General features: G+C 37.8%; 1 protein-coding gene and 1 pseudogene across 1 annotated transcript in view; both read left to right on the top strand.

The window, feature by feature from the left end:
• The first annotated feature begins 879 nt into the window (after positions 1 to 879).
• Positions 880 to 2,186, top strand: LOC102005735 (annotated as a pseudogene).
• A 1,892-nt stretch (positions 2,187 to 4,078) lies between these two features.
• The window catches only part of Chuk (conserved helix-loop-helix ubiquitous kinase), a gene marked incomplete in the record, with an annotated part of 36,041 nt that continues 24,911 nt past the window's right edge, over positions 4,079 to 15,208 (top strand). Inside the window, 7 exon segments of the mRNA XM_005407721.2 lie at positions 4,079 to 4,248; positions 9,090 to 9,184; positions 11,269 to 11,383; positions 12,210 to 12,279; positions 13,100 to 13,188; positions 14,450 to 14,539; positions 14,675 to 14,799. Of these exon segments, the coding sequence (XP_005407778.2) occupies positions 4,144 to 4,248; positions 9,090 to 9,184; positions 11,269 to 11,383; positions 12,210 to 12,279; positions 13,100 to 13,188; positions 14,450 to 14,539; positions 14,675 to 14,799 (689 nt within the window).

Below are 15,208 nucleotides of genomic sequence, written 5' to 3'. Positions count from 1 at the left end.
AAAAAAAAAAAAAAAAAAAGGGAAGAACACTTCATGAACTTTGAAAGAAATTGTTCCAGCATGTTTTTAATGAAACTGCAGTCTCTCTTGGGGACTGTTTCCCTGCCTCTTTTTCGTGCATTCCCATGGAACCTACCTGCAACAAGAGGCCTAGGATTGAATTTTTTTTTTAGGAAAGTCATTCTAGGATGAAAATTCTATGCTAAAAGTGTGTCCATCATTCAGCACTAAGAACAGCTTGTGTTTATCTACATTTTCCAAACTTAAACTATCAAATAAAATCTGAATTCTTTTTTTTTCTTTTCTTTTTTTTTTTTTTGTGTCTTTTGAGACAAGGTCTCACTGTAATTACGCTGTCCTTGAACTCATTGTGTAAAACAGGCTGGCACTGAACTTGAGGTGATCCTCCTGCCCCTGTCTCCTGAGTGCTGGGATTACAGGCATGTGCCACCACAGCTGGCTCCAAATTGTTTTTAATAGTTGAGAAGTGTCTTGTGTTCCTGTTGCCTGTGACTACTGAAATGAAGTATTGTGTGAAATAGGAAGGGCTGGAGCATTAGACCCACCTCTTACCAGAATCACATAGGGTAGTTTCTCTCTGGGTAACCCAGGATAGAGAAGGGACCAATGGCATTTACTGTTTTTCTTGTACAGCATCGTCTTATTCATATATGAGCCCACTTAGTCCTTCAGCTATATATGTACCAGGCATTTTTCTAACTCTGAATATGGCCATGCCTCCTCATGGTGCTTTTTTGTCCTGGAGTTTAGTCTAATTGGGAAGAGAAGGGGAAGATTTAGAAGAGAAGTTCAGCTTTCAATAAATTGTTTTAGATGTCTAATAGATGTGTCAAGTTACTGTTAGATAATCCTGAACTCATGGAGATCTGTGTTGGTGATAGCGCTTTAGGGATCATCAGGCTATAGGCCATAAATGACATTATGAGAATGTCTGAAAATAAGAAAGGGTGATTCTTTTGTTCCTCAGTGTTCTTGCCTATGAGTTTCCTACTTCTTTCCCCCAGTCTCTTTCTCTACCTCTTGAATGAGCAGCTATAAATGAACAGCTACAAGCTGGGCTGCAAAAGTTCAGTAGACCATCCAGAGAATAAATGTTCCAGGAGCAAGTTTCTGAAGCCTAGGATTGCCTCATCACTCTGTCAGGTGGTACAGGTCCCTTTCTAGGGCTCCGGACTCTTCACACCTAGGTCCAAGATGGCAACTATAAAATACGAGCTTATGAAAAATTTCACCTCAAAAGAGTCCATTTGCCACAGTAAGGTCTCCATTATAGGAACTGGATTGTTGGGCATGCCCCGTAGTGTCAGCATTTTATTAAAAGGCTTAGCTGGTCAACTTGCCCTAGTGAAGTTCATGAAGACAAACTGAAGGGTGAGGTAAGGGATCTTCAACATGGCGGCCCTTTAGTGAAAATGTCAAATATGTTGCAACAAAGATTAACATGTCACTGCAAACTCCAGCCTAGTGATTATCACAGTCGGTGCATGCCAGGAGAGAGAGAATAGGGCCTCAGATTAGTCCAGTGAAATGTAGCCATCTTTAAATTAGTGATTGCCACTATTGTCCAGTATAGCCCCCACTGCTGATAGTTGTTTCCAATTCAGTATATAGCTTATATATCCTGGAAACAGTGCATTCCCCCAAAAACTGTTACTGGAAGTGGCTGTAATCTGGATACTGCTCATTTTCACTAAATTGGGCAAAAGGTTGGTATCCACTCAAACTGTCATGGGTGTGTCCTTGGAGAGCAAGGAGTCTGAAATATTCTGTATGGAGTGTAGTTAACATATCTGATGTCCCTCTAGAGGATTTGAACTCAGCTGTAGGAACCAATAAAGATCCTGAGCAGTGGGAAAATATCCAAAGAAGTGATTGACAGTGCCTATCAGATTATTAAAAGATTATACTTCTTGGCCCATGGCCTATCTGTACTTGATTTAATAGAAAGTATTTTGACAAATATAAGGAGAACACATTCATTTTCCACCATAATTAAGGACCTCTGTGGAATAGATAAAGAAGTACAGTATTCCTCAGTGTCCCATGTATTCTGGGAAAAAATGGTATAGCAGAACTTATAAAGATAAAGCAGACCCGGAAGGGAGCGTATTTTTTTTTTCAAAAGCTCAGAAACACTTTGGGGTATTCAGGAGTGTAAGCTTTAAAATCTAAAGCCACCAGTCTTAAGTTTCTTTGAAAAAAAAGATAATAGACAATGAGACCATATGCCAAACTTTTGAATAAACTTGAATTCCAGCCCTCCATTTATTTAGCATCCAGAGACTAGATGGTACTTACCTTTGTATATTTCCTAAGTAGCTGCGTTAAAGAAGGTATCTTTGGTGTCTCAGATGTACCAGTATTTGTAAGTAAATATAGTTGCCATCTGTTCCAAAAATAAGTAGGATATTAGTGATTACTGTGTTCTAAAAATTACTATTTTATTATGGGTTGCTTATACTTACTTTCATTTGAAAAAGTAACTTCCTGTACAATGTAGAAGTATGTACACACACACACACACACACACACAAGTAAGATAGGGTAAATACAGTCCTAAGCTAAAGATGCCCAATATTTAAGGAGTGCTTAGAAACAGAGTGATCCAGTAGTACATGGAGAAAGAGCAGAGAGCTTACAGAAAAATGTATGTTGGGAGTGAGAAGAAAAGTAATTGTTCCTATATAGTGAGCATTTATGGCCCAGCCACTGTTTCACTTAATCCTCTTAAAATCTCTGTGAGGTATCACTTCTGTTTTAGACATAAAAAACAGGCTTGAAAACCTACAGATGGTGGATCCTGGAGTCAACCAGCCTAGGATTTTTTTTTTTTTTTTTAAATTTCAGCTGAGAATGGGAATTCTTAAAAAGTAAACTTTGGAAACTGGGCTGATTCCTGCAAAGATGGCCACTTGGGTCAACCCAATCCTCGGTATTCTGGCTGAGGTACTCAGCATCCCTCATTATCTCTTCTGGGTAAGAATTAAGAGATCGATGCTCTGTTGCAGCAAACTAAAGGGCTTTGTATTTTCATGACAGTACACACCATAGTCCTATACAAAGTCTGTCCAGCTATCAAGGCTGTTTTCTTAGAGGCTTTCTTCCCCCATTACAACCTAGTCTGATACTCTAGTTCCTTTTAAACAACCCAAATCTGGAAACTAGAATCTCCCATACAGCAGTATGAGTGGCCCAGAACATTGATTTACTATGTTATACAGCAGTCAACATGCTAGTTGCACCGACACATTTTTTTTTTAAATGAGAAGTTGATTCTTAAACCTATTAAAGTCCCTGGATTCCATAAAGCAGATGACTGAGTCAAGTGGAAAACCAGAAGCTAGCTCCCCTATGCAGTCTTCCACTCAGAAGCACCTCTTGTTGCACCAACAGCATTCCTGCCTTCGCAGCCCTGCAGCCAGTCTCAAAAACAATTCCCAGAACTAAGAACACCACTAGCAAACTGTTAACTAGAAGACTGATAGACAGCAAGCTCTGTGAAACATTTAGGGAAGCTTCCCAATTCTGGAAGAACATTCTTTATCCCGAATAATGTCATCCTTGAGTTGTTTGATTATAGGGGCAATCCTGGGAATGGGCGTTATAGAAAGTCATAATTAACTCTGAAAGCTAAAGTATCAATGGGCCTGTTAGTGCAGGATTCTTTCGAATGCTTTGTATTGTCCACTATCTAAATCTTTAATGGTGTTTGTCAGTGCCAGTTCAGCAGGTGGTGGAATTGGAGGCTAGATGGCATGGATTTATTTTTTTAAAAGGTAACTGCAGACAGGAATGGAGACAAGGTGAAATTTAGGAAAGAATATGTAAGAAACTGATGATTTAAAGGTAAAGTTTGGAGAGATCTTATATTTTTTCAAGTCTCGAAAAACACCCGTGGGTCCTCAACTTAGAAGAATGCCCAGGGCATGTAAGACACCTGAGTTGCACTGTCACCGCCTGGAAGTCTGCGGTGCTGTGGAAAGAACAGGGGTGAGGCTTTTCCTGCGGCAGCTACCGGAAGTGACACATACATCTCGCGAGAACAAAGACGCGCGAGCCTCGGCTGCCCGGAACCGGCCTTGGAGCTGCGGCGGAACCTGAAGCTGCTTTCCCTCCCGCCCCATGGAGCGGCCCCCGGGGCTGCGGCCGGGCGCGGGCGGGCCCTGGGAGATGCGAGAGCGGCTTGGCACCGGAGGGTTCGGAAATGTCTGTTTGTACCAGCATAGGGTGAGGCGGGGCGCAGGAGGCAACAGTGGTGGGTTTGTCAGAGCGTCTCTAGAACACAGGGTTGTCAGTGTGAGGCAGTATTTGTGATCCAGTGAGCGCGCTCCCGCGTGTGTGTGTGTGTGTGTGTGTGTGTGTGTGTGTGTGTGTGTGAGAGAGAGAGAGAGAGAGAGAGAGACAGAGACAGAGACAGAGAGCGAGACAGACAGAGAGAAAGACGATGACAGTGATACAGTGTTCGTGAGCCTGCATGACTGAGTCTGAGGTTGTATCTCAGTTCCCGGGGTAGTGTGTTGAAAGAGTTGTTAGGGCGAATTCAGGTGTGAGTGTCAGGATGTGACCAGTCGTTTCGTGAGAGTAACAATGATTATGTGTCTTCATGCGTCTAAACTGTCAGGGTGTGTGAGGCAGTTGCACATCCGAGGGTATGTGTGAGCTCAAATGGGTGAGAAAATGGTGCTGATGGGGAGGGGACCTGCCTGTTAGATGTGTGTCCCTGCATGTGTCTTCTTGGTGGGATAAGTAGAGACTGGAGTAGATAAGGTTTCATAGTGAAGCAAGAGTTAGGCCTTTGAAGCATTGGGCTAAACTTTGGAATTGGGCGTGCTTTCCAGTTAGAGAACAAATTGACGGTAGGTTGGTGAAATGATCATAGTTTAAAAAGGGAAAGATACAAATTGAAGGTGGAAACTCTTTTGTGGAAGACAGCTAACATCAGATTCAAGGAATTTACTTTGATTTAACTGAAAATGTTTTACCGTTGTTACAGTAGTTAATGTTTGAGGTATGTGTCTTTTAGTATACTAATAAAAAGTATGGGGGCTGGGGATGTAGCTCAGCGGCAAAGCGCCTGCCTGGCAAGCGCAAGGTCATGAGTTCGGTTCCCGGTACCGGAGAAAAACCAAAAAACAAAAAACAAAAAACAAAAAAAAATAAAAAGTATGAATCCTTTACTCAAAAGAAAGCACAGATGCCCATCCACACAACCTGATGATGCCTTGCCATTTAAGAGGTTCATGCTGTCCTAAAGGTCATTTTTGGGGAAAAGACCCTGAACTAATAGTCCCTGAAGTGTAGTTTATGTTTTGTTATCAGTAAAATAGGAATAATAATGTATATATCTGGGTTGATCAAAAGATATAGTGAATGTTTATTTATTTATTTATTTACTTTTGTCTTTTTGACACAGGATCTCACTATGCAGTTCAGGCTGGCCTTGAACTCACCTTGTAGCCCAGGCTGGTCTCAAACTCCCAAGGATCCTCCTGCCTCAGCTTCCTGAGTGCTGGGATTACAGGCGTGCACCACCTGGCTTGAATGTTTAAATTTTAAAAAGACACACTGCCAAGAAAGATAGTTGTGTTCAAAACAAGGGTATTTTCAGGGGAATTAGTGGTAATGTGTCTTTTACTGTAATTTTTAAATTGAAACATTCACCATATTTTATGGTCACCCCAAATTAATCAACTGTTTATGGCAATTTCTATCAAATAAAAACATGATGTGAACTCATTCACCATATTCACCAGGTCTGGCACCTTGCAACTTAAAAAATGACCATGAAAGATAACATTTTTAGTGGATTTGAGCCTTGAGTTAGCCAGTACAGCACCAGTAAAGATACAAATGAAAGACTTCCAGACTGCTGCAGAATGTGGCAAGAGCAATGGGATAAGTGTATTCACTTATCCCAAAATGAGGAGGAATATTTTGCATGGTATTAACGGCTGTGTGTCTTCTACTATAATAATTTTTAAAAATTTAAACAATTACTATACTTTTCTATCACACCTTATACATCCTGGGTCTATTTGAGAGTTAAGTAAGGTGGTAATGTGTATAAAACTAAGTGATATTTGGCCTGGCAAAGGCCTCATTGCAGGTCCAACTTCTGCTTTGTTGTTGTTGCTATTATTATAATTTTCATCATCTTTCATTGACTTTAAAAAAGGAAATATCAAGATAAAAATAGTGCTCTAGGAAAATTAGTTTTGCAAAGGATAAATTTGGAAAAATATAGAACAAGATGAGCAATTAAGATATTACTGTAGTAGGGCTGGGGATCTAGCTCAGTGGCACAAGTGCCTGCCTGGCAAGCGCAAGTTCCTGAGTTCGATTCCCGGTACCAAAAGAAAAATTTACTGTAGTACTTGCCCTATGAATAGAGAAGTGAATCCAGAAGGAGAAATCATAATTTGCTATTTTAAGAAACATGGCTGTAGATAGAGAGCCTATAATTAAGGATAGGAGAAAGAAGAGATATAAGTCTACCTTCAAAGAATTGGAGTATTTGTGGGGCAGTTAGAATGGCATATGTCACAATAGACCTGGGAAAACTGAAGCAGCTTTCTAGATAAAGCACAGGAGTGAGACAGTAGAAGGTGAAGCATTAAGGCATTAAATATTTTAGTAGTAAAATATAAATTTAATAATTTTTAGCATCCTAGGGAACATAATGCACTCAGAGAAAAAGAGGAAACCAAGTGCTTTCAGTGGGATGTTTTCTGTGATATCTACACCTGCCCATTAGCCTGGTCATAAGGAAAAAAGTATGCATGCTGGTATACTTTTACGACTTTTTTTATTTAGACGGGGTATAACTATGCAGCCCAGGCTGTCCTCAAACTCGTGGCAGTCCTCCTGCCTCAGCCTCCCAATCTGCTAGGATTACAGGAGTGTGCCATCACATCTGGCCTGTGACTGCTTATTTTGATCCTTGGCTGAAGATGGATGAAGATGAGTTCTCCACTTTTTTTTTGCTTAGCATGCAGCAGGCTCTGCTTTCAGTCTCCAGCACTGAAAGCAAAAACAGATACCTTTTTTTATTGTGGTAAAGAATACATAAAGTTCACCATTTTAACCATGTTTAAGTGTGTAGCTTAGTAGAATGGAGTACATCTACATCGATATGCAACCATTATCACCATTTATTTCCACAACTTTTTTATCTTCCCAAATTGAAACTCTGTACCCATTAAACAGTAATTCCCATTTTCTTCCTCCCTCATCCCCTGGCAACAGTACTCTACTTTTTGTCTCTGAAATTCATCACTTTAGGTAGAAGAGATTTGGGCTTTCTAAAATCTTAGAAATCTCTCGGGAACTTTCTAGTTTATTAGTGTGCCCTTCTTCAAAAGTGGAACATTTGATAACCAGGCTTAGAGTAAGGAGAAAAGGAATAATCTATAATAAGCCTAGAAAACAGGATCACTTAACTTTCGTTATACACTAATGTTTAGGTAGAACCTATGTCCTAGCAATTTATCTAAAATTCTCAAGTACAAAGAAGTAAGGACCTGAGATGGTTTATTTAGTTGGTTACTTTCAGGGTACTAACAGTGCCAAAATCAGCAAGAAGAGGCTTATCTACCTTACAGGAGATTTCAAGTCTACAGAAGAAATGGACATAGAAACAAAGTACAGTGGTAGCATTTCTCAGTGTGCGTTGGAAAAATTAGTTCCATGGAATACTTTAAAGAAAGGATATAGGGGCTCAGAATATAGGTCAAGGGAAAGCTTGACCAACATATGCAAGACAGTCCCCAGCATAGGAAAAAAAAAGAAAGGGATGGTTGGTCTTCCATGAATTTTGTATTCACAGATTCAACCAACTGTCGATTGAAAATATTTAGATGAAAAATGCATGTTCACTGAACGTGTATAGAAGTTTTCTTGTCATGATTACCTAAATTATACCACATAGCAACTATTTACATATCACTTACCTTGTATTAGGTATTGTAGGTAATATAGAAGTGATTTGTAGTATACAGGAGAATATTCATAGGTTATATGCAAATATGATGTTTTATGTAATGGACTGAGAACCTGCAGATTTTGATAGCCTCTGGAGGTCCTGGAAACAGTCCTCTACATGTCAAGGAATGACTTTATTATGTTCAAATGCATTGGGTAAATGCTGTATATAATATCCCTTTGTTTAGAGATTGAAAAGTTGGAAAAATAAGTAAACTAACTTAGTATTTTCTTTCAATTTTAATATATATGTATAAATGTAAAATTTGTCATTTTAAACTCTGTGTGTGTGTGTGTGTGTGTGTGTGTGTGTGTGTGTGGTGCTGAGGATCAAAATACAGGACCTTGTGCATTCTAGGTAAGTGTTCACTGAGCTATACCACTCTCTCACTGAGCTATACCTCCATCCCCATTTTGACCTTTGTAAATATACAGTTCTGTTGTATTAAGTGCATTTGCATTGTGTAACCATCATTGCTGTCCAACTCCAAAATATTTAGATTTATGTTGTTCATGGCTGTACAGATAGTCTCAATGGTAAAACTTTACATAAGATGTAGCTACAACCAAGGTCCTGTTCATAATGTTCAAGAGAGTGAATACTACCGTTAGGCTAGTTCATAATCTGTTCTAGTTCCTTTTTTCTCTACACATTATCAACTATCTTGTCTTTAGTCTCTTTCCCCCTCCCAGCTCCCAATCCAGACTGTACCATTCAAGATATGTCTTCCTTCCTTCCTCCTTCCTTCCTTCCTTCTTTCCTTCCTTCCTTCCTTCCTTCCTTCCTTCCTTCCTTCCTTCCTTATGTATAATTTTTTTCCTTTCCAGCCTCTGGGCACTTCTCTGTTTACTCATACACAGCTTTACTACACCTCTGGTTTGTGTCAGAGATTACACATTTTGGAAGCATTGATTTAACAGTCTCATGGTTTATCTAACAAAAGTATATACTCAAGAAAGCTGTGGATAGTATGTTTAATTAGTAAGCTAAAAAAGTGTTGTTTCCCCAGGTTAACATTTCTTTGATAGCAACCAAATCTGTGCAAGAATCTAACTTATTTTTCTCTGTTGACTTTGTGTTTTGGCAGGAACTTGATCTCAAAATAGCTATTAAGTCTTGCCGCCTAGAGCTAAGTACCAAAAACAGAGAACGGTGGTGCCATGAAATCCAGATTATGAAGAAGTAAGTGTGCCCAACGACTTACATTTCTGTAGTTCTCCAACCCAACCATTTGTTATCATAGGGAAGGGAGCCAAAAATCCATCTTCTAAGGATCTTTGGGGAACATATATTTCTCTTTGTCATCAACTATATTTATTCTATTTTAAGTATTTACATCACCATATGATTAAGAAAGTTTAGTTTAAAAGTCAGCTACGTACTACTAGACTCAGTTCTCTGAAGGCAGAATTTATTTCTTCTGGATCTTGAGAAATCCCCATGTATCTTACTTTCTAGTTAAGCAACTGGAAATTGTAATATATCACTGTTTTCATTTCTTTTGTATCTACTTTTGTTAAATAGTCCTACTGCTTTATAAAAACTCAGTGGCTTAAAACTGTAAACATTTGCTGTCTATACTTTCTGTGACTTTGGAATTTGGGACTGGTTTAGCTATGTGTTTCTGGCTCAAGGACCCTCCTGAGATATCTCAAATTGTTGGCCAGAGTTGCAGTCTTCCAAAGTCTTGATCAGGGATGATATAGTCATTTCCAGGACCATTTATGTGGCTTTTGGCAAGAAACCTCATCATATGGGCCTCCGTAGGGAAACTTGAACATCTTAATGACATGGCACCTAGCTTCTTAAGGGATTTGTGAAAGAACAAAATGAAGGTTGACAAACCTTTTTGGAAGTATCTTCGGAAGTCACACTTCATTCTTTCTACCATACTTCATTCTTTCCATCTTATTCTATTTGTTAGAAATGAGTCACTAACCAGGCATGGTGGCACACCCCTGTAATCCCAGCAGTCAGGAAGCTGAGGCAGGAGGATTGCTGTGTTGGAGGCCAGCTTGGACTTACACAGTGAGTTCAAGGCCAACATGAACTACATAGCAAGACCCTGTATCCAAAACAAAAAAAAAAACAAAGCAAAAACAAAAACAAAAAAAGAAATGAGTCACTAGTTATATCATATACTCAGGGAGAAAAGAATTTAACTCTTAGAGAGGTGGACATATTTTAGACTTTCACAGGCAATATGTTTCTACTGGTGGTGTAACTATAGAGATCGTTCCTCTAGCTGTCTTTGCAGCCCTGTGTTTAGGTATTATCTCTATTTTGTATATGAGTAAGATAGAGCTCATACAGTCCCACAGCTGGTAGTAGAGTCTAGGTTTGAAATAAGCACTTTCTGACCCTGTGTTGTGCTTAGTTCAGTTTTATAGTTCTCAAACTTGGCTATATAGCAGAATCATCAAGAAAGCATAATATAAATTCTCAGGTTGTCCATATGGAGATTCTGTTTCTTTAGATTTTTGAATATGGGAATTTATACCAGTTGGTCATGATGACTAACAGATTGGTAATAAGAAAAAAAAAAAAGAACTATTAGATAATATATGGTGTGATTCAGCATTTATTAAAAACTTTTTGCTTAAAACTAGAAGGAAATATGCCCCACTTTTATTAATATTCACCTCTTGTTGACATTGTAATTGGTCATTTGAGGCAGTATGATAGAGGCCATTGATGGTAAACCTTTTAAAGATCAAATCCCCAAACTGTAACCCAAAACCCACTTATTTATTACAAAGTGGCAACCCTGCAGTTAAACCTGAATGTTCGGCTGCTGGGGCATTGCCGGAGTGACTTGGTTCATGTGCTGACAGAGCAGGCTCTGTGTGCCCGCTGCAGCACACGGGCCATAGGTTCACCACCACTGATATACAAGCTTTGGAGCCAGGCTGCCAGATTGGAATCCTTACTGACAACCTACTTGCTATGAGATCTTATTACTTAACCAATTTGTGCTTCAGTTTTTTTCTGTTTTATGAAACTCTTGGTAAATCTTTATTAGTAGTATGTGACAAGTAAATGAGTTGAAGTATTTAAAGTCCTTACTGATTGACCCAGAAATATAATAGTAGTAAAAATGGTGGTATTTTAACACATTTTCCTTTTTAAAATTACTGATTTTTAGTTATACAAATCACAAATTAGAATTTTATAAAAATACCCATGTTCCCCATGTCCCTCCCTAACCCCCAATTAACTACCATTTCAAATCGAGTTCCTTTATAATGTCTTTCTCTTCTTGTTAGGTTGAACCATGCTAATGTTGTAAAAGCCTGTGATGTTCCTGAGGAATTGAATTTTTTAATTAATGATGTGCCTCTTCTAGCAATGGAATACTGTTCTGGAGGAGATCTCCGGAAGGTAGTATGGATGCTTTGCGATAAGATAGTAAATCATAAACCTTAGCATTTTTGGATCATGTTCTATGTGATAATCTATAATAAGAATCAGAGAACTATGGCCTGCCCCCTATTTTGTAAGTAAAATTTTATTGAAAGACAGCCATGCTCTTGTCTGTGACTGTGGAATTGAGTAGTTCTGATAGAGACCTTAAGTTTTGCAAAGCCTATTTACTGTCACTGTATAGAAAATGCTTGTTGACCCCTGATTTAGAATTTTTTTTTTTTGGTTGTTTGCAAAATTAGACTAAGTTGATAGTGTTAAATCAAAGTATCAGTGTGTAAGTTGCTTATAAAAAGGTTATCTTTTCAACTGGGCATGGTGGTGCAAGCCCATAATCACAGCACTGAGGCAGGAGGATCGCTGTGAGTTTAGGGCCAGCCTGGGCTACCTAGCAAGACCCTATTTGAAAACAAAACAAAACAAAACAAAAAAACAGCAACAAAAAAAGCTGTCTTTTCTACTACAGGTTTTCTTTCCTAACTCATTTTAAATTTGTTCATATGCTATTTGTATATAGATGTATCTCTGTGAGATTTGTCAGCCTTTTTCAGTATAAATTTCAAATACCTTTGCCCCTTTACCTTTACTTTTGTGAGCTTTGTCATGAAATTTACATGTCCTCAATTCAGATTTGGTGATTTTTTTCCCCTTCATATACTTTTTATCATGACTTTTTTCCTCCTTTGAATATTCTTTTAGAGTACAGTGATTAATATGTATTGCTATTGCTGCCCAGCAATTTGTAGTACACATTTTTAGACTTCTTTTTATTTTTTTCCTTTAGCTACTCAACAAACCAGAAAATTGTTGTGGACTGAAAGAAAGCCAGATACTTTCTTTACTCAGTGATATAGGTATGTAATCAACAGTTTAAAATGCCATTGTGACTTAATGCCCGGTTGTGTGTAAAAGATTCTGTGTACTATTTAGGAATTAAGGATAATTGTTACTGTACTATGCAAATCATATAGATATTTAACATTTATAAGAAATGGTAAAAATTTATTACTATTCATTCTAAATTAAAACTAGAATATCTTGTTATGTGTTTTTTTGGTTTCAGCTAAAAATCATTTGCCTAATAGATCTTCCAGGTACTGACAAGAAATAGTGTGAAATGAACTTGCTCAGTTTCACTCCCTGCACCCTCAGTTGACATAGTAATTTTGTTCACCATGGAATTGGATCTCTTTATGGGATAGGTCCTCAAGTCAATTATTAGAGTAAATTCTATATTTAATCAGAACTATTTCTGAAAAATCCCTAAGATAACAGAACGTAGGCCCTTGGAGTATACTCAAAAGCTAAGAATTGGTTTTCCTATATATTTTAGTTTTGCTTCTTTTCCTAGGTCAGGAGGGCTGAAGTCTAGTTGAAAAGGATGATTTATGGTGGGAGGAAAATGTCATAAGAGTTACAGGAATTCTCTGTTATCTTTCCATTTCTTTTTAATAATAATTCTAATAAATTAAATGAAAATGTATTGTGACTTCATTGTGTATTTAGTGTTCCTGTGTTTTCTGTTAAGAAAACCTGATTTGTTGTAATAATCTTTGAGAGGTTGTGTTGATGCATGTAAATTTGAGCATCAGTGCAGATCTGTATAAAATGTGATAAGGATTTTTTTAAACTCAATGTTTTTTCTTCAAAAGACTTTCTTTAAACTTTATTTAGGGTCTGGGATTCGATATTTACATGAAAATAAAATTATACATCGAGATCTAAAACCTGAAAATATAGTTCTTCAGGATGCTGGTGGAAAGGTAAGTAAACCTGAGAAAATGTTCTGTGCCTATTGCACAGTCTCCTTGATGCAGTTTTTAAGTTTTGATGTTCTTGCTGTGTACCTAGAGCACTCTCTCTATTTCTTTTCTTTTTTAATCAGATTTTATTGGGACATTTTAGATGTACATACTGATCACATTCATTGTAGAGCATTTCCATACTTTTTCTGTTTCAGTCTTCACCATACTCAACTGTAGTTCTGTGGTTAGATTTTGTGTCCTTTCCTAAACATTGGCTCCATTAGAGAAAAAACTGAACCTGTTTTGTTCATGTGTTTTTCCAGCATCCTGTGTAGCAGAGATAGTAGGCAGCGAGTAAATAATTTATCAACCCTTACTTTTTACTGCTATGAAGCACATTTAAAACACATACATACATACCCTGGGCCTGTTTTACTTTAAAAAAGCAAGTATGTTTCCTTAAAACCCATTTTCTTCCAAATCCTAAGTGCTGTGTTTAATTAGAATTTGAAACCTTGATTGCTCATATTCCTAAGTAGATTATCTTCAGAATAATAGCGAGAAATTGTTACTTGACAATTAATATATTTATTTTCATCAGAATAATTTGAGCAGTTTTCTTGTTTCTAGCATCTAAGTTTCATTCCAGTGAAGACTTAAAACAGTGAGTGTAAAACTTGCATTGGATTATGTGCTAACTTAATGAAGATAATTGGTCATTCGGAAGTGATGGCACTTTGATGAAGATGCTTCTCATATGAGCCTTTTATATATACTTTGCACCAATTATCTCTGCTTGCTGTTTTTTTTCTTATCTGAAGACTTAGGGACACACTTCAATTTACATAGGTGCTGATTCACATTTAATCCTTCTGATAGTAGTATACTCTAAGTTCAGAAATCATCCTTTGCCTTCCAGTTAAATGGATCAAGTTTATGAAGAATATAGCAAAATAAAAATTACTAGTCAACCTATATTCATTTTTTACTGTGTATCAGGCAATGTGTTCTTTATTTTAATTATTTTCTTGAGTCCTAATAAACAATTCTTTAAAGTAGGAGCTGTTAGTTATCTAATTATATAAGAAACTCGAAGACGTTAAATGATTTGATTAGGAGCATGTGGCAGTTATGTGGTGGAGCTTAGCCTTGAAATAAATTGTTAATTCAGAGCCCAACTTTTTATTACCACACTATCTACAGTCTTACAAGGATGTTGTTGCCTTTGCTTTCCAATATTTCAACCATTTAATACTTATTCCATCTTACTATTTTTCAGATAATGCATAAAATAATTGATCTGGGATATGCTAAAGATGTTGATCAGGGAAGTCTTTGTACATCTTTTGTGGGAACACTGCAATATCTGGTGAGATATGTATTTCATTGAATTTAAATGCATGAGATTCTTATTTATTAAGGTCATGTATACAGTAGTTCAAAAATAAAGTAGCCTTTCCCTTACAGTATTGACAGTTAAAGCATTTTCTTTCCTTTTCTTAAGGCCCCAGAACTCTTTGAGAATAAGCCTTACACCGCCACTGTTGATTATTGGAGCTTTGGGACAATGGTATTTGAATGTATTGCTGGATATCGGCCTTTTTTGCATCATCTGCAACCATTTACCTGGTAAGGCATATGGCTTGGTTACATTTCTCTCGTTGCTGAGACAAAATACCCAACGCACAAAATTAAGGAAAGGTTTATTTAGCTTACAATTTGTGGAGGTTTCAGTCCATACTTGGCTGGCTCCAAGGCAGAAGATAGCAAAGCAACAAGAGCAAAGTGGGGAATGACAGTGGAACAGCAAACAGCCAGAGCAAACGGGCAGAATGGCGCCAAGCAGCTTCTTTTCCCTGCCTTGCATTGTAAACAGGCTACCCCCACCTGAGGGGCATGTAGCTCTCACATAATCTCTATGCGCTCCTCTTCCACAGGCTCAGGATGTATACAAAGTAAGCACCCTGGCTTCCTGCTGAGTCACTTAGCCAAACCTCTAGACTCCCCAAGTTGACACAATGTATCAACCATAACAGCA

This window comes from Chinchilla lanigera, unplaced genomic scaffold, assembly GCF_000276665.1.
Source record: "Chinchilla lanigera isolate Chin_1 unplaced genomic scaffold, ChiLan1.0 scaffold00106, whole genome shotgun sequence".
Lineage (NCBI taxonomy): Eukaryota > Metazoa > Chordata > Mammalia > Rodentia > Chinchillidae > Chinchilla > Chinchilla lanigera.
The sequence above is the reverse complement of the archived record's forward strand: the minus strand, read 5'-3'. Positions and strand labels throughout refer to the sequence as shown.